Source organism: Hippocampus comes, unplaced genomic scaffold (assembly GCF_001891065.2).
Source record: "Hippocampus comes isolate QL1 unplaced genomic scaffold, H_comes_QL1_v1.1 scaffold285, whole genome shotgun sequence".
Taxonomy (NCBI): domain Eukaryota; kingdom Metazoa; phylum Chordata; class Actinopteri; order Syngnathiformes; family Syngnathidae; genus Hippocampus; species Hippocampus comes.
The window spans coordinates 567,398-586,362 of NW_017805073.1; the positions used below are offsets into that span (position 1 = coordinate 567,398).

The 18,965-nt window shown below is 45.8% G+C and overlaps 1 protein-coding gene across 2 annotated transcripts; it reads left to right on the forward strand.

The window, feature by feature from the left end:
• Positions 1-5,374: 5,374 nt before the first annotated feature.
• col6a2 (collagen, type VI, alpha 2) lies at positions 5,375-18,608 on the forward strand. 2 transcript variants are annotated; one of them, XM_019864826.1, is made up of 32 exons: positions 5,376-5,565; positions 7,697-7,785; positions 7,935-8,035; positions 8,182-8,325; positions 9,091-9,453; positions 9,533-9,553; positions 9,649-9,714; positions 9,800-9,898; positions 10,000-10,026; positions 10,115-10,141; positions 10,232-10,276; positions 10,755-10,808; positions 10,881-10,943; positions 11,014-11,076; positions 11,157-11,210; positions 11,292-11,327; positions 11,423-11,485; positions 11,850-11,912; positions 12,000-12,062; positions 12,141-12,203; positions 12,280-12,330; positions 12,401-12,499; positions 12,577-12,639; positions 12,725-12,760; positions 12,840-12,885; positions 12,970-13,122; positions 13,194-13,288; positions 13,882-14,063; positions 14,150-14,328; positions 14,406-14,444; positions 16,175-16,518; positions 17,718-18,608. In XM_019864826.1, exons 2-32 carry the CDS (start codon positions 7,710-7,712, stop codon positions 17,982-17,984), a joined length of 3,045 nt encoding a protein of 1,014 aa, XP_019720385.1. In that variant the 5' UTR covers positions 5,376-5,565; positions 7,697-7,709; the 3' UTR covers positions 17,985-18,608. The 2 variants fall into 2 exon arrangements, with proteins under 2 accessions (XP_019720386.1, XP_019720385.1); XM_019864827.1 differs by lacking the exons at positions 16,175-16,518; positions 17,718-18,608 and adding an exon at positions 14,989-16,112 and having other exon boundaries at positions 5,375-5,565.
• The last annotated feature ends 357 nt before the right edge of the window (positions 18,609-18,965 follow it).

Here is an 18,965-nt window from a genome sequence, read left to right on the forward strand (position 1 = left end):
CATCACTGGCTGGTTCATTTTATGCATGATTTAAAAAACTTATATTTTATATTCACACTAATTGTGTTTACTTTTTCTGTTTTTAATAAATGTGTATTTTATAGCTTGAATTTGTAAAAAAAAAAAAAAAAAAAAAAATCATATTTTTATTTTTCAGTAATGAAGGGTTCGGTGAATGGGCACATGGACTGGTTGGGTTCGGAACCTCTAACAAGGTTAAGAACCGCTGCTCCAAAGTCAAACGCCCCAAAAGTTGTCTTCGAGAAAAGAAAAAAAAATGGTGGCAGAATAGACCTCAAAAGTCTAACAAGTTCAAGTTGTCATGAGGCATTACATCACTCAAGACGTCAGCAAATCTTTTGGGAGCAGGTCAAGGATTAAGTCTTCAACGTGTGCTTTGCTTTTTCTCTCTCGCTTTTTTTTTTGTTACCACAAAATGGCCCCAGTGTTGGTAAAGAGGAAAAGTGTGATGATGACGATTAAAACCAGAAATTGAATTTATTCCAACCTAGGAAAATACTAGTTGCTATCTGCCATTCAAAGTACAGCAAATACTGTAGAGTGTGAAAGAAAAAAAGAGAATATTAAAAGCATGTTTCAAAAACCAAAATGCTAAAAAAAAAGATAAAATTTAAAAAAAAAAAGGAAAATGATAAGCACTCCGTGTTTGCGCTTTTTGGTGTGTCACCATCGAGCATCTCACTGCCACTTTTATTCCCGTGTCTGTTTTATTATTGCCAAAACAAGACTTCCTCAGCTCCTTCTAAAACTTTCCCTGAATTCATTTCTACTCTTTTTTTTTTTTCTGTTTACATTCTCACCATTATTTTTCCATGGGAAATTTCAGTCATTTGAAATGTGCAGGAACTGATTTTTTTTTTTTATATATACAGTAACTGAACGAGGGAATTGTTTGCCGTGGAAAAATCTGATGACCATTTGAGGATTTAGCCCTCCCCACAGTCAACTGAGTGACGCCCAAATGACCCGCGACCTCATTGAGGGCAAGCGCTTTTTGAAAAAGGGTGGATAGAAACAAAGTGTTGTGGGCTACTCGCAGCAGTTCAAGTTAATACCTGCCCGCGGACGTGCCCTTGAGCAACGCTCGGGCTCCACGCCGGGGCTATGATCCTCTCCTTAACCTCTGACTTCCTTGCGCAAGGCTCAGAGAGTACCAGTTTCTCTCGTGGACGACAGACGCAGCTCGAAAAGAGCCTCTGTCATTTTCAACTTCATGGACACACAAAATAGAAACCGTGTATTGACGCGTAAATCTTAAAGCTCGACGCCTGTTTTCGATTAAAAGTTCACTCTTGGCCTACTGAACAATTCCAGTGGAACCATCTCAGCGTGGGTTCTGTTTTCAGACTTGATATTGAGCCACCGATTGGATCACTGCCGTGTGAGCAATTTTAACGAGACTCATATTAGTTTTTGGATATTTCTAAGATCCGGAGCGTCGAATCACATCTTTCAGCAGAGTTTGTGTGTGATGTTTCGGTTGCATTTGTGTTTGTGTATGGAGGGCTGTTCCTTTGAAATTTGTCTTGGCTCACAGCAGTATTTTCTGGGACTGCACTTCCTCCTTCCTCCTGTTTTCGAAAGCTGCAAGGAGGCCTTTCGGATTACTGTCAGACCTCAGCCCACTCTCCACGAGAAGCGGCCGACGCGAGTGACAGGAGTTGAGCGCGCGGATTTCGGCGCGCACGCGCGCATGTGAAGCGCGCGCGCCAAGAAGAGCGGCGAGGTAACGACTCTCAGCTGCTTTGCCTCAACGGAAACCACATCTGGAGAAAGTGAGATCAGAGATTCCGAAGAGAAACACGATAGAGAGGAGTGGACGTTATCAGAATTGACAGTCTGCTCGGGCTAAAACGGGTCCTTTTTGCACACGGGAGCTGCACTGGAGAACATCTTGTCACCCCCCCAAAGAAGAAAAAAAACTGTCACCGCAGCAAGACAATATGCATATGTTTTGCTTCACCGTCAATCAGCGCATTGACGGCGCGCATCCGTGTTTCGTTGTCATGTTTCATCTGTGCTCGGGGAGCCTACAGCTTGAAGTGAATTTGCAGTTCTTTGGAAAATGTTCAGTGATACTGGAACTGTTTATGATTCTGGGACAGATTATGCAGAAATCCCCCCCCCCCTCCCCACCCCGGACTGAAAAGTCTTCTGGGTCCATGTGAAAGAAATTAAGAAGGGGGAAAAAAAAAAATTAAAGTCTGAGAGAGCATTTGTGAGAACTACGGCAGTAGTGATAGAGAGAGAGAGAGGCTGCTTTACTCCTATTTGGGGGAGAGGGCCATTCCTGTTTTATGAGTCACACTTTTAAGAGGGACCAGAACACCCCCTCCAACACTTTATTCCGCCATCCTATGCACAGAGCTCCACTCCTCTTCTTCTCTTTTTAAGGAAAAACTTTTCCATGGCTAAGACAGAGATGAGATTCATTGGTGACCAGATGGGCTCCCACCCCACCCCATCAACCCCCCTTTTTTTTTCTCCCTCATCCCCTCTCCTCCTCCGTTTCCTTGGTAAAATGCAGCCAAGCCTTGCCTCCAATTAGATACAGACTGATAATCCGCTCTGCTTTCCCATCATTGACATTTATAAATTTGACATGTTTCGATTCCAAACTTGAGAGCCATTCATATACTTTAGCTCGTGTGCAGCGGATGTCGACTAATTGTCCATTACAACAATTGCACGATAACTCAATTTTTTTCACTCTAGTGCTTGGAATAGCTGGCCAAGTTTTAGAAATACAGTCGAACCTGGATACAACGCACCTCGAGGGACATCACGAATCCTCGAGGTTTTTAACGGTAGTTCATTGTAACTATTTCCACTAAAATGGCCGCCAACGACGATGTATAATGCAATAGGAACATTTGTAGATGTAAAAACATGAATATGTAAGACAGTGTGAACGTGTCAATCGCAAATACGTGTTTATGAAGACAAAATGATTTTATAAGACATGAAACAAGCAACTGTCGCGTTCCGACTTCATCTCTGAAAAGATTCTGTCAGCAAATGAAAAGTGCCTTCTCCCGTTCAGGATGAGCAACGCCCCGAAGCCGTCAACGATCATCTTTCAATCTGTTGGCTTCGATTTTGGTGCCATTACAGATAATTGTCGAAAACGTCGACTTTGCCAAGTCGTAGTCTCGGCTGAGCTTGGTCTGGGAGACTCCCTTTTGAAAGTGAGGGACAATTTCGGTCTTCACAGAGAGTGAAATTTGCTTCTGTTTACCAGATATGTTCTGAGATAATGTGCGCCGCGCCTCCGGACGTACAACAATGTACGAGTCAATCAGTCGAGTTGCTAGGCAACGGAGGGGAATCCCACGCTGTGTATCTTGTTCATCAGCAAGGTCGTGGCCGGCTTTGGCTATTTTTTCACAGCACTAACACCAAATAAACGCATCGTCGTCATGCAAAACGTCAGCACGTGAGGAGAGCTCAGATCAGCAAGCAAATGCTGCATTCGACTTGACTAGTTCCGCTGTACGGTGATACCTTCATCCGTTGCTCGAAACCGATTGGCCGTTATTCATGTAGCAGATGTGGAGCAGCATTTAAAAGCCTCTGACCCCTGTGTTTTGAGCTGGATAAGGCATTAGTGGCTACAAGCCACCGCAAGCCCCCTGAGAAATTCTAGTAAATTGGACAAACTGACATGATAGAACATGTGCTGCTGCAGCTGCCACAGCCACGATAAAGTCAAGAGGATATCGGGCTTCACGTGGACACAAAAGGGGGTGCTGATGCGTGTCAATCTTCTCAAAAGGAAACTTCCCAGTGTGTCTCGAGCACGTAGGCAAGTGAGCAAGCACCTATACACGTAAAGACGGCGAGAGGGCCCAAGGAGCATCTCTCGGTGTTTACGCCGCGTATAAACTCCTCCAACTTCGCCAACTGATTTCGAACAGACACAAGCGAGGGTCCTTCGTGAACACGAGTGTGGGAGTTCTTTAGTCTGCTTTTCATCCTGTTTACTTTTATTCACTTTTTCACCACATGTGCTGTGCTGAACGCCTGGAAGTAATTTAAATAAGGGGATGCATCCTCAATTTGGGTCCTCTAGACCAGCGGTCCCCAACCTTTTTTATGTCATAGAGCAGTTGAGACAAGTACATGCAGTTCACGGACCGACAACCATTTTTTAAAATTGCCACTTTTTAAGGTACTGACAGCAAAGATAATTATAGACTAATTAAAATTTTAATTCACACATTTTTTTGTCATTCATTTCAAACAGTGTTATTCTACTGTACCACAAAATTAGAATGAATTAAAGTTATCATCATTGCTACTTGCAAATGTGACTGATCGAAAGATGACACGCACGATTGATTGCCGCTTTCATCCGGTGGGTATCGGCTAGTTATTAGCGACTAAATTGCTAATGTTCACGTGGGCGGACTGCGCAAACTCTGCTCGCAGTTTTCATGCGCTCCACTTGACCAGTTGGGTGCTACTTGTTCAAACGATTCAACGGGTTCTAGTTTGGCCTTGCTTTTGACGATAGACGACGCACAGCAACTTCCTCCTCCACGTCGCCGTGGAGATACCGCTACGGGAGGAAGTTCTCTTGTCCAAATAGCTTCATCTTCGGAAGTCATGGCCGCCCATCAGCTGCGCGTTTAGCTGTTCGTTTGGTCAATGTGTTACGATAACTTTTTGTTTTCTGTTTCATCTTTCATTTATTGGCCGATTCCGTTTGTTTCAAATTGCAAACCAATGTTAGAAGGGGGACTGCGATGGGCTCGAGTCGCGCACGTTTCCGCCACGTCTGATGGAGTCAATTTGCTCAAAGCTCGCTGGTCTGTCTTTGTGAGACCCGGTCCCAAATGGCCCGTGGCCCGGTACCGGTCCGCGGACCGTGGTTGTAGTTTATGTTTCAGTTTTCTCCATGTCAACGCTGCCCCTGTTTTTCCCTCCCACCTTATTCTTGTCCAAGATCTGTCTTTACCGCTTTCTATTGTCTTTTTCGTAGTGTCAAGATCCGTCGAACTTGTAGAGGGGAACACGCCTATTTTCACAAAGTCAGCAGTCGAAAGGACAAATGTCTGTTTTCAAATATAGGGTGTAAAAGTAAAAAATGGCCATAAAAGGAAACTGCAAAAACCTGAAAAATCATTTTAGGTACAGTAAGATTAACGGACATTGTTACATCACACCACGTTGCATGTTAAGAGGTTTCACACTACAGTCAGCTCAAGCTTTGGCACATTTCCTTGCCACAGTGGCCAGCGTTCCAATGGGCCTGTCGTACGCGCACGCGCGCGGTGGGTCCTGCAGAGCCAGGGCGCCCCCAAGTGGATGTTTACAAACTCCTGCTACGCGTACGGGAGGAGGGATCAGTGATTTCGGTTGGGGCTGGACCGGGACAGGAGAGCGAACGGACGGCTCTTCTGCGGAAAGTCAACGCGTGTCCAGGACTTTATTTCCCGTTTCTCCCCTCTTTTTTTTGTCTGTGTTCCCCCTTAACTGAAATGAGGGAATAATCCACACTGGACCAGCGGTGCACAAGTTTTGAAGTTGGAAATATTTCGGGTAAGTGGTACTTTTTGAATGCACAACAACGTGCGTTCCTATTTCTACTCATCTGCCCTTTTCTCCATCTGTTTCACACTTTCTTGTTTTTAGATGTATAAAATTGAACGCAGTTGTGGCAGAACAAAAATTGGTTTATGCAACTTCATTGAATTTCACAGAAGATAAAACTCTTTGTTTCGTCTCAATTATCACTTAATATACGTTTGCGAGATTTTACAGGTTGAGTTTAAAAAAAGCGTCACTTTTCCGGTTTGTGCACAGAGTGGGAACATCTGCAGGAGCGACTTCTCCGCATCCTTTTATTTTTTGTCCGCTAGAGGGAGACACAATTAGTCGGTCGTCAGAAATGCAAAGGTCCAAAACGAGGCGTGAAACGTGATTCTTCACGAAATTGTATTTAGTTGAATGTGGGGGTTCGATTGAAGGAATTATTTTTTAAAATTCATTCTTTAACGTGGTTATCATCACCGTTCTGAGGCTCAGGTTTCGAAATCTCAACTACGGCCTCGCGATGTGGAGTTTGCATGTTCCACCGAGTACTCTTCCTTCACCCCACATACCAATAGCATGCACGCTAAGTTAATTCAAGACTCTAAATTGTCCATAGTTGTGGATTTGGGTGTGAATAGCTGTTTGTGTATTGAGTGTGCCCCGCCATTGACGGGTAACTAACCAGTCCAGGGTGGTGACCCTGACTCTCGCCAAAAATTCCCCAGGAATTGGCTCCGACTCACCCAGGACCCAAATGAGGCCAAGTGGTGGGCATAGACATGGATGGATGGCTATCATGATGGGCAGGCATCATGCCAAAATTGACCTCACGTTCTCTAGATTGAAACCACAGGGTACAGCAGTACTTTACAGTATTTGTACCCCCAACCGGTGGATTCGCAGAGCTGATCCAGTCAGGCCTGTCAGGCACAGGTGTCAAACCAAAGGCCCGCCTGCCAGATTCGGTGTGCCGCAGCACTCTATGTTGCCCACTCGAGCAAATGGACAGTATTTCTGTATTTCTGCTTTGTCTTTCTTGAATTGCTTGAATTGAAATGCTCTTTTTCCAGTGGCAGAATATCGGAACCACAATTAACTTTCAATTGCTCTAATATAAAAGAAATACATTAAACTTGAATGTATGTTGTTTCTCTTGAGAAATCACTCATCTTAACTCCCTTACCACCACCTTTTGTTGTTACCTCGAGGCTGACGGCACCTCCAGTTTGAGCTCGTTCACACGATTTTCCATGAGATGTTATTTCAAGTTTTAACCAGTAGAGGGTGCCACCGCTAGCAGACATATAACTGCATCCAAAAAGAGGGAAACGATCAAGAGTTTGCAAGACGTGCGCCGCTCGGTTGCCGTGACATGTCAGTTATCTGGTGGGTCAAAAGGACTTTCCAGGGGAGTCCAAAACAATGAAAATTTTGAGTTATTCCCGAAAAGTGTCGCAGTGCCCAAATTTCTTTCCATCACCCTCTTGCTTGCTTTGACGACACAGTAACAGACATTCTCTCCTTATAGGATCATAACAAAGTAAATAAACTTACTGTATATACTATCGACGTTGAAGGTGACAAAGTGGTTTTTTTCTATATGCCTCACAGTTGAGAGTTTCTGGGTTCAGCTCTTCCCGTGAGGAGATTGCATGTCCTCCCCATGCTTGTGTGTGTGTTTTTTGTACGACTAACTTTCTCTCACATTCCCTAAACCGGCATGTGAGGTTCATTGAAACTGAAATTTTCCATAGGTGTGAATGTGAGTGTGAGTGGTTGTTTATCTATATGTACCCGATATGATTGACTGGTGACCAGTCTGGGGTGTGCCACACATCACACATGGCCCTAAGGAGGACAACAGAAAATTGATGGATAATTTTATGTCACAATCAACGTGACAACATTACAAACTCATCTTTTTATGGACTTGTTCTGCCACTGATTGCCATTCACAAAGAAAAAGGGAACCCTAAAGGCGTTGTGCACTTGGCCCGAAGTATAAAAAAGGTTTTGTCTACCATCAAAACTCACTCTAATCACTATCTAATTTTAACATTTCTTCTTCATGTTTGGTTAACAATCTTGATTTGCTCGGCTCATGGGTGTGCGTGTGTGTTTTTCTCTTATACAGCAGAACGGACAAGAAGATGGAGGGGTTAAAGGTCATTGCCCTGTGCCTTATTTTTGGTGCCCTGAGTAACGGCCAGATACCTGAATGCAACAGTAAGTGGATGTTTCTCGAAACCTTCAGCAGCTACAGTTGCATGCTTTGCGATTGGAAAAAGTCGCATCGCGAAATGTGTTCCCTGCATTCAACCAGCACATTAGCGGCATAGCTTGAACCTCATCGTGCCCTTGTACTTTTACTCCAGAAAAGAGAGACTGTCCTATTGATGTGTACTTCACCATTGACACGTCTGAGACCATCGCCCTGCAGGAGACTCCCCCTGGATCACTCGTGGAGAGCATTAAGGTTCATTTTTACTGGCAACTCAACTTTAGAAAGTGGATCGTTGTCTCCCACTGACCTTTTACATGCAAATGATGTCCAGTGTGTTCCACCTCAAAACTGCGTTTCCTAATGTATTTATTTTTTTGTGCCACGTCTTTCTACCGTAGCTTTTCAGTGAGCAATTTGCAGATCGTTTGGAAGCGGCCGAACTTCGAGGTGCTGTGCGAATCAACTGGAACATCGGTGGACTGCACTTCTCCCAGAGACAGCAAGTGTTCAGCCGCATTGGATCCAAGAGTGATTTCATCTCTGTAAGTCACACGCTGTGATTTGTGTCATCATGATGAAAGTTCAAGTACTTACTGTCATTTGCTTTGGGTTTTCCATCCAGCCCAATGGGCGGATGAAGACATCTTAATGGTCACTAGAGGGGTTTAAAACGGCTTCCTTTGGAAAAAGCACTGTTTGCTCACACTTCCCGCCCGTATTAAAAAAGAAAAGAAAAAACCCAACATCTTTAAAACCGGTTCTGAACTCCTGTCTGGATGCCAGTGTTATATTGAGCAGATGTGAGGATTAGCTAAAACGGGGGTCGTTCAACTTCAGCTGACATGGCCGTGTTCTTTTCAGGACACCAATTATTTGTTGAAAGACGCGTTGTCTTTTTCATGCATGTCGTTAATCCACTGCATTTAAATTTGATAGGCTCTATTGTCTGACTGTTGTTCAAAGTTCGACAAGACCATAGCCTTAAATGGCATGACATAAGTTTCCATTGGACTTGAGTCCACAATTTCTTTGCCTTTGAACTCAGCCACGCAAATGTTTTCCATGACCAGGAAAAAGGATCCCATATTAACATGCAAAATCATATTTTAGCAAACATGCGACAGTCGGGCTTTTGCTCATTTTGATGGGAACGGCTCAAATTTGGCCCGATTCTCGGTATGCGTCCACGCCACCTAACCGCGTTGTTTTCATTCAAAACCCGAGAAATCATTTCATCCAGAAACAAGTTTTGTGTTGGACATGAAAATACGAAACAAATCCAAAACAATCTTTTGCCGGTTTTCCAGGGTGTCAGGGGAATTCGTTACCTGGGAAAGGGCACCTACACGGACTGCGCCCTCACCAACATGACCATGGAAATGCTGCGCTCACCCTCATACCCCAACGCCCTGAGATTCGCCGTGGTCATCACCGACGGTCACGTGACCGGAAACCCCTGCGGGGGTATCAAAGTGGCGGCGGAAAGGGCGCGGGACGAGGGCATCCGTATTTTTGTGGTGGCGGCATCCAAGAACATTGACGAGACCGGACTGAGGGAGATCGCCAACGCTCCGGCGTCGGTCTACAGGAGGGACTTCTTGGCTGTTGATCTGAGCTCTGGAAGAGCTGTCATCCAGACGGACACCATCGACCGCATCATTCAGACCATGGTGACTAAAACTCAAAGCGACAAATGAAGGCGCGCATAGGCTCAACTAATAACACCTTGTTTCTTCTGTCTTTTCACAGAAACATCAATCATTTGTTGAGGTAATGCCAAAAGGATGAATGATAACGCTTCTCCGGAATGCAAATTGCCAATTTGATTTTTGATGATTGTTGATTCGTCTCTTGATCGTCCATAGTGCTACAAAGTGTCTTGCCTGGAGACAGCCGGGCCACCAGGTCCAAAAGGTCACCGAGGACAGAAAGTGAGATTTGCATACACACGCTGTTTGTTGTTGTCCAACTTTTCCACTTTCATCTTCATTAACCCCGCCTCCTTTTTCACCGTAGGGTGCTAAAGGAGACAATGGTGATCCAGGTCCAAAAGGACAGAGGGGGCGTCCAGGCGACCCAGGTATCGAAGGACCCATCGGTCAGCCTGGTATCAAAGTAAGACGCATCGTCCGTCCGCATTGACAACGTGAGATTGTGGATTTTGCGGTATCTCTGATTTTCTGTTTTTTTTTTTGTTTTTTTTTACCTTTGTAAAGGGAGAGCCCGGACTTAAAGGCGAGAAGGTGAGGCTTTCGTCTTTCCCTGTTACACGTCGCCGAGCATAGAAGGATCATGCCGAGTGACCATTAATGACTTGTTTGTTGTCTACAGGGAGAGCTGGGAGCTCAAGGGAAAAAGGTAAGACTTTCTTCTTTGTGATTATGAAGATTAATTATCCCTCAGCCATCCTGGGCTCTGATCGTGTGTTAATCTTGTTTTTGTCATCAGGGTGTGGCCGGAATCGCAGGACGTAACGGAACAGACGGACAGAAGGTGAGAATAAAAAGATACCTGCGGGGCGGCACGGTGGTCGAATGGTTAGCACGCTGGCCTCACAGTGCAGAGATGCAGGGTTGTATTCCGGCTCCAGCCTTCCTGTGTGGAACTTGGATGTTCTCCCCGTGCCTGCGCGGGTTTTCTTCGGGTACTCCGATTTCCGTCCACATTCCAAAAACTTGCACGACAGGTTGACTGGGCACTCCAAATTGTCCCTTAGTGTGAGTGCGAGCGCGAATGGCCGTTTGTCTATGTGTGCCCTGCGATTGGCTGGCAACCGGTTCAGGGTGTCCCCCGCCTACTGCCCGAAGATGGCTGGGATTGGCTCCAGCATGCCCGTGACCCTCGCGAGGATAAGCCTATTAGATACCTTTGGGTTTTCCATCGCAAATGGGAAAAAAAAATGACAGTTTGCAACAGTCTACCCAAAGAACCCTTATTGACTGTGTTTGATCCACTTGTGATTTTCTTACAGGGTAAAATTGGACGGATAGGCGCTCCCGGCTGCAAAGGAGATCCAGGAGACAGAGTACGATGACCTTATCAGTGAACCCTTCAACAGGTGCTCTGAGCTGTTAAAAAATACGTTTCGTCCTCGTAGGGTTCCGACGGTCACCCGGGAGATGTCGGCGAACGTGGTTTTGCCGGAACTCCCGGAGACAAGGTAAACACACGGAACTCCGATCAAATCAAATGGATCATCCGTAACACTCGTTGGGATGATGTGCCTGTAGGGAGATCCTGGACGTCCTGGAAGATCTGGTCCTTCTGGCATTTCTGGTGAAGGCGGACCGAAGGTAATGAGGATGATCAAGACTCACATCAGTGACGAAAGCACTTTGAAAGATGCTCAACAATTGTGGCGCGTTGTTCGCAGGGAGAAAGGGGAAGTCCCGGATCGCCCGGCTTGCCTGGACTGAAAGGATCTGCTGTAAGATTCCCAAATATCACACCGCCAAAAAAATCTCTTGATTGTTCCACCTTTACTCATCTGTGCATTGTTTTTTTTTAGGGCACTCCAGGACTTCCTGGATCAAGAGGAGAGCCTGTAAGGCCAAACAATCCAATCGTTATCGGGGTTTTTTTTTTCTCTCCGTTTTTGAGTTGGTTAGGATTTTGCACTTTTTTTTTTGTGTGTTCTAGGGGAGGCGAGGGGACTATGGACCAAAGGGTGCTCAAGGACCAGATGGAGTCAGGGGGGACAAGGTATGACTCAGTGTGCGTTCACAACAGCGCCCTTGAAATCTGTTTGAATCAAACTCACGTTCAATTTTCCCCCTCGGTGCACTTTGTTTCTTCGGGCATGAACACGTGAATATTTCAAACGAATTCTGGCACAAGTCTAGATGTGGTTAAAAAGCTCCAACCTCAATCTATTCCTTGCGTTGACAGATAAAATGATCTTGGTTTCATCAGGTGAAGGAGGACCGTTTCCCCCCTTCAAGCGCACTCAGTCATTGACGCATCACGAAAAAAAGAAATTCATTCGTTATTGTTTACTGATTCATTTTGCTAGTGTGTTTTTTGTTGTACATTACTCGACCAGTAACGTACCGTCCTTTATATTTAGGGTGAAATGGGATCAGAGGGCTTGAGGGGTCTTCCGGGCGAATCAGGAAACAAAGGCGCAAAGGTAAGAAGACCTTCTCAAATGTTTTTCAACGGGAGCCATTCAGTTCAATGCGTTTGGCCCGTTATCGATCGTCTTTCATCTCAACAGGGGGACAATGGCCTTCCAGGCCCCAGAGGACCACCGGGCACACCAGGAGAGCCTGGACGCAATGTACGTCACATGATCTATTGGGCAATATCGCCCAAAGCTTTCCTTTTCGACATCCACTGGAGTTTGTTTTCATCGTAGGGCACGCGAGGTGACTCTGGCGATGCTGGACCGAGAGGTGATCCGGGACAAGTTGGGCCAAAGGTGGACGTCGCTCCGTCTTCATCGCATATGATGACGCGTGATGAGTGTTTTCATTGTTTCTTTCACATCGATTCAGGGAGACCCCGGAAGACCGGGCTTCAGTTATCCTGGACCAAGAGGATCCTCGGTACCAAAATCTGTCACAAGTGGATATTTGCATGCGAGCGGCGCCACGACATTTCACTGCTTTTCCGTAGGGCGAGAGAGGAGAGAAGGGAAATCGTGGACCTCGTGGCAGCAGAGGAGACTGCGGGTCCAAGGGTGAGCCCGGAAATAAAGGGCCCTCGGGAGAGCCTGTAAGTTTCCCTTTTGGGTGGCGTGGAGTCTTTGTATCATGCCGTCGTACGCGCAGTCACGACTTCTCTTTTAAAAGGGTGAACCGGGACCTCAGGGTGAGCCTGGACCCAGAGGACCTCGAGGTGACCCTGGGCGTGATGTAAGTCACCCAAAACTGCAGCAAAGTAATTTCAATTCCCCATCTGATGACACGTTCAAATCATCATTTCTTTTTTTTTCTAAAGGGAGATTCTGGTCCCGAGGGAGACCCCGGCCTCACTGTAAGTCTCTCGTTTTATCACATCAATTCAAATGTGAAAGACGTGATTGACGGTACGTAACGATCACTTCTTTCTGCAGGAATGTGATGTCATGAATTACATCAGGGAAACATGCGGCTGCTGCGGTGAGCCTCCCAGTGCCATCCATCATCTCACTGGAGTCCTCTGAGCCAACGTCACATCCTTATAGTTTGTCTCTCCGTTTGCAGATTGTGAAAAACGATGTGGCGCTCTGGACATTGTGTTTGTGATCGACAGCTCCGAGTCAGTTGGCCTGACCAACTTCACTTTGGAGAAAAACTTTGTCATCAACACCATCAACCGATTGGGATCGCTGGCCAAAGACCCCGAGTCAGAAACAGGTCATCCTCGGTCAGCTCAAGCTTCCGATCCGTCCCGCAACTTGTCTCCCGCAACTCGATTTTGTTTCCAGGCACAAGAGTGGGAGTCGTTCAGTACAGTCACAGTGGAACTTTCCAGGCCATCCGCCTCGACGATCCCAAAATTGATTCACTCTCCGCTTTCAAGGTCTCGCCCAAATTTGGACGGTTGCTGCATTTTAACATTTTCATCACGATATAGAAGATGGCAATCTATACATTGCATTTGTATTGTAGGATGGAGATAGGTAATATTCTGTGTTTTATTGCTCTTTTCTTGGAAAATTGTATTGTCTATTTTTTTTTTTGTCCTGAACAATCGGGAGTCACACAGATATTTATTTTAGTGACTATGTTGCTGTTACATCACAAAATAAGTTCCATTTCCATTTCTATGGGCATCAACGGTAACCTTGTACTGTATAGTGGTACAACACACACACACATGAAAAAATACAACAAAACCCATTGGTGGAGTTGACTGAAGAGTGGAGACTCATTGTGTCATCCATGACCTGGCTGTTTTTTAATTTTGTTTCGTTTTGTGAATTCATCGATACTTATTTGCTCAAACTACAAACAAATTGCATAACTGGCCGCACGTTCAACTTCAGAAGTTCCTCTGTTAGGATTGCCACCTAAACGCTATCCGCAAAGTGTAACCGAAACTCGATTTGAACCGACAACCGGCCTCTGCTTTGTTCACACTGCCAACCACTTGCCGGTTGCCGTCATATTCAGGATGCAGTGAAGCGCATGGAGTGGATCGCCGGAGGAACGTGGACTCCATCTGCTCTGAAGTACGCCTACGACAATCTGATCAGGGACAGCCGCAGAGCCAAAGCCAACGTCACCGTGGTGGTGATCACCGACGGACGTTTCGACCCCAGAGATGATGACTCCTTGCTCACCTACCTCTGCAGGTACCTCACACTAGAAATGCGTTTGGAGATATCAGCATTGATGTCAACGCACGGATGGAGCTAATGGTTTATTGGGGCGGGGGCAGCGATCCCAGTGTGGACGTGAGCGCCATCGGAATTGGGGACATGTTCGACCAGATTGAGGAGAATGAAATTCTGAAGAGCATAGCCTGCCAGAGGGATGGAAGGGTGCTGGGCATGAGGCGCTTTGCCGACCTGGTGGCTGAGGAGTTCATTGACAAGATCGAGACCGTCCTCTGCCCAGGTACACGTGCACGTAAATGGGGCACAAGAGCTTTCAAAAGTCGATCCCCGCTAATTCCGCGTACGTCTTTGTTTCAGATCCTGTTGTTATATGCCCCGATCTGCCATGCAAGTCAGGTGAGCTTTTTGAAGCTGTTGTACATTGGGCGACATTTGTCTGACACTCGCATTCCACGCGTCTGTCTTTTTGCTTCTTTGTCTTTGATTGAGTTGAATCCACATGAGCCCGTACCACCAATTACATTTCACAACAACTGTCTGCATGGCATAGTTCGTATGTATGAAGCAAACAAACTTTAGAACAACAATATGTTAAAAAAAAAAAAAAAAACACATGCAACAATAGGATGGTTACCATCCGATTGGTTTCAGAATTTGAACTTAAAGGTAAGTAAAAAGAGGTTTCCCAACCTTCTTTCAACCCAAGTCCCAAACAACCATTTTACCCACACACACTTGACATTTCAACAACTTGATGGACTAAAATTCCTTGAGAAAACAGTGTTATGAAAATCGACGTTTGCTGATGCTCAATGACACAAAATAACCTTTGTTGGAAAGTGAGCACACGAGATGAAACTCGGTGCGCCTTCAGCATCTTATTTTCTGCGTGGTGTTCGTGGGACCCCGCCCACAATGTTATTCCGCCCCCTTGTTGCAGGAGGGCGCTTCACTCCGTGGCGAGGCCCTCCCGCATGGAGGCCTCTGGCCGAGGAAGGCGCCCCCTCATTGGTCCCCACCTCTTTGGAGAGTGTGGCCGGCCTTCTGAATCAACTGGGCAAGGAACAATATGGTGTCGGCGTGGCAACCATGGCGTACACCGCCCAACGAGCAAAACTGGCCAAGGGAGCAGACAGGCAGGAGTGGACCCGGCTGTTCATCGACTCCTTCAAATATGTCTACGGAGACATAATGGGAGACCCCGAGAAAGCGATAGGGCTCTGCTAATGCTAATATGCTAACCCTGCTACCTCATGAATCTGCTTCATGCTGGACTTTGAGATCTTAACAACACTGCACCTTTTAATCCAGATACGTGCAATATCCCACGTGGTCTCATGTGAGAGAGTCACATCAAGGTTATGCTGGCCTTTTGGCGGAATGACTTTTGTGTCAAGCTTCCCAAAAGCAAAACAAAGTTTTCTTTCTTCATTTTTGAAGTACCTCGCCTCGGGACTTAAATTATGACGCATCATGGATTCCATTCCATTTGGTGGAAGAAAGTTCCATCGCGCCATTCAGGCTTGTGCTGAGGGAGGTGGCTTCGTGACGCTGCCGTGTTTCCATAGTGAATCAGTGGCTTGCGGAAATACTCCAATGACTTCATATTATTTGGCGTTTTGCGCACGTCCATGGTTACAACCTTTCATTTTGGCTTTTCCTCTGCGAATGATCCGCCCCGATCCTCCACAAAGATCATATTACACATATCATGTCGTGTATGAATCAGAAGATGTATGCTGTTGTTTTGATTTATTTAATTTGGGGTGTCATGATGGTGCCTTCATCTTTTTTTAACAGAGTTAGAACCACTTATGGTTTTTATATGCGCATGTTTTTTTTGCATGTGGCTTGGCTTGTAGTCCAATAAATAACAAAGACAGTCGATGACAGGCTTTCATCGCGGCTCTTTTTGACATATTAGCTCAGTGACTGCAACTTGCAAATGTGAATTTTGGATAGAACCGGATGTACCGATGATGTTATATATTGTAACCAAATAAATTTGAGTAGAGAGCAAAAACAGTGGTTTCCTGGTGACGACTGTACAACACCTGAAATCAAGTGCTCGCCGGACACGATAGCTGACGTTTAAGACCTAACGTGTTTGTACGTGTGCGTTCCAGAGCCCGCCGTGGCCAGCTGCGTGCAGCGGCCGGTCGACGTGGTGTTCCTCTTGGACGGCTCCGAGAGGATGGGACTGGAGAACCACCGCCGGGCCAAGGAGTTCATTGAAAACATGGCTCGCCGCCTCACCCTGGCAAACGGCCCGTCAGATGAGAGGAATGCCCGTTTTGCGTTGGTGCAGTACGGCAGCCCCACAGAACAGCGCGTCGAATTCCCACTCACGCACAACTTGACGGTGATCTCGGATTCGCTGGCGAGAGTCACCTACATGGACTCTTCCTCGGCTCTGGGCAACGCAATCATCCACGCTGTCAACAATGTGGTTTATCGAGCGGGCGCGCAGGTAAACAGGACACACGCGCGCATTGGCTTTGAAGGAACGGTCTGCTCATACAGCAGCCGACGCGCTCATGGCCCTCGTGTACCTCATGTCTCGGCCGTAACCTCTGAGCATATTGGCGGTTAGGTCACGACAGTGGCTGGAGTCCAGAATGCTCGCAAATTGCGCCCTTAAACCCACCAGACAAGATATTCGCATGTGAAGCCAATCCAAACATGAAATGGATTGCAACTCATCTTGGCTTGAATATACTTTAGGTTATCCGACATCAATCATCAGGTTGTGGGGTAGGACTTGATGGGCATATGTCTAAAGAAGAAAGTAAACAACTACAAGCCAGTACAAAAGTAGAAGCGACAACACCGGACGGAGAGCAACAGCGCGTCGGTTAATATTAAACATGACGTGGCATTTCGAGTGGCCTCTTCTGACTGTCAATTGGAGAGCAGCCATTCATTTTCTCCATTTCACGGTCGAAGCATCTCTCAGCTTTAGCTGTAGTTTTGATTTGCTGTTTGGGTGGAGCGTGTATAAGTCAGTGGTCAGTGATGTCCATGATTATGGAGGAAGAGTCCATAATCAAGAGTCTTATGCACACGCCGATGGCATCAGTCACCATCGGGAGTAACTGGAGAGTCAGTATCTTGCTCATACTTTGACAGGGCTAGGACTCCAATTCACAATGTTCGCATTGAGACGCGGCCACTCTACCACCAGAGCAAAACCATCTGTTGCTTGAACAGTGCAGACACAGGCGCATTTTGCCACATCAGGGAAAAAACGGATTGCAGAGCCATTTTGACATATTTTTCCCCCCTTCACCTTTAGTTCATTAACCAAACCACATACTGAAGATACCGTGAGTGGCCAAAACACACTTGCCCATTGTTGTTGTTCCGACTCCTCTCATCCTCACATCAAAGCAACTCGCCCATAGTTTAGAAGAAACAACAATAACACCAGCAGCTGTATGCTGTCTGTCTCATCTGTTTTTATTACATGTAATAAGTAAAAACAGAATGGAAGCTGTTTTGTTTTGTTTTTTTCCGTGGACGAGCTTACATTTTATCAGGACACGTCATTCGTGTGACTTTAATGAAGGCCTCTCGATTTTTATCATGTGATGATGCGTACAATGCCTGTGGAGTAGAAAATAGTACCCATTTGAACTTCATCTTGACCATTGCTCGTTTGGGTTGCAGGGGAACCGCTTGGCTCGCCGCAACGCCGAGCTGGCCTTCGTGTTCATCACTGACGGCATTACATCCAGCGAACAGCTGGAGGAGGGCGTGTCCTCAATGAAGCGAGCCGAGGGCGTTCCAACGGTCATCGCCTTGGGAAGTGACACGGATGAGGAGGTGCTGCGGAAGGTGGCGCTCGGTGACATGTCGTCCATCTTCAGAGGCGACGACTACGCCGTGTTGAACAAGCCGTCTTTCTTTGAGCGTTTCATCCGCTGGATATGCTAGTCAGGAACTGCGACGCTCCACGCCATAGAATTAGAATTCGTAGAATGAAAGAAGGCACAGTCCTTCAAGGTACTCGTGAACACAAAAGCACCAACCCAACCTCTATGAGCATGATCGTTACCGAATGTAAAAGCACTGATGCAGCTTGATATCCCACTGGTATGCGTGGAGATTGTTTGACTCCCCCTCCAAAAAAAAAAAAAAAAAGAACATTTAAGTTCGGCCGATTATCTGTCACTAGTTTGTTCTATTCATTCTAAATCTATGGTCAGCTGTCCAACCTAAAAACACTCATCAAAGATTTGTATAATATGCATTTTTGTATGAAGCTAATGGTAGGCTTTGTTTTGAGGTTTTTCTTTTTCTCACTCACAGTTATCACAAAGTCAGTATTTTTACGTGAAAGGTGCTAAAGTAGAGAAAAGGACAAAGCCATTTGTAGTTCTGAGGACTTTTTTTTTACATGATTATAATAAACTGTACAATCGTTTGCCAGGGGAATACAAACAAAATCTGTCATATCCCACATGAGTGCCACAGGATCAACCACACGCTGATACAAATCCAAAAACAGCCACATCTGTAAACATGAAATTCAAATAAAGTCAAATGTGGCAACTCCCACTGTGTCTTTTGTGTATTAAAACGCACGTCTCGCTCATTGTGTCATCCATGGTATTGAGGTCAAGGAAGTTACTTTTTCCCTCTTCAAGGTGCAGCAATTACAATTGTTCTCTTCATTGAGGCCACACAAGAGCACAAGTAAATCAAAAATTGAAATAAAACCTTTTATTTTGTTTCTCTCTCTCTCTCTCGGTCCCTCTCTTATAGCGGATATTTTATACGGTATATCTTCGTATATATAGATACACATATAAACATTAACACACACTAACCGTAGCGGTTCATTTTGACTTTTTACTTTTAATTTAATTTTAACCACCTTTGAAATGGCGCGCAAAGAATCTTGGGATGTCATTG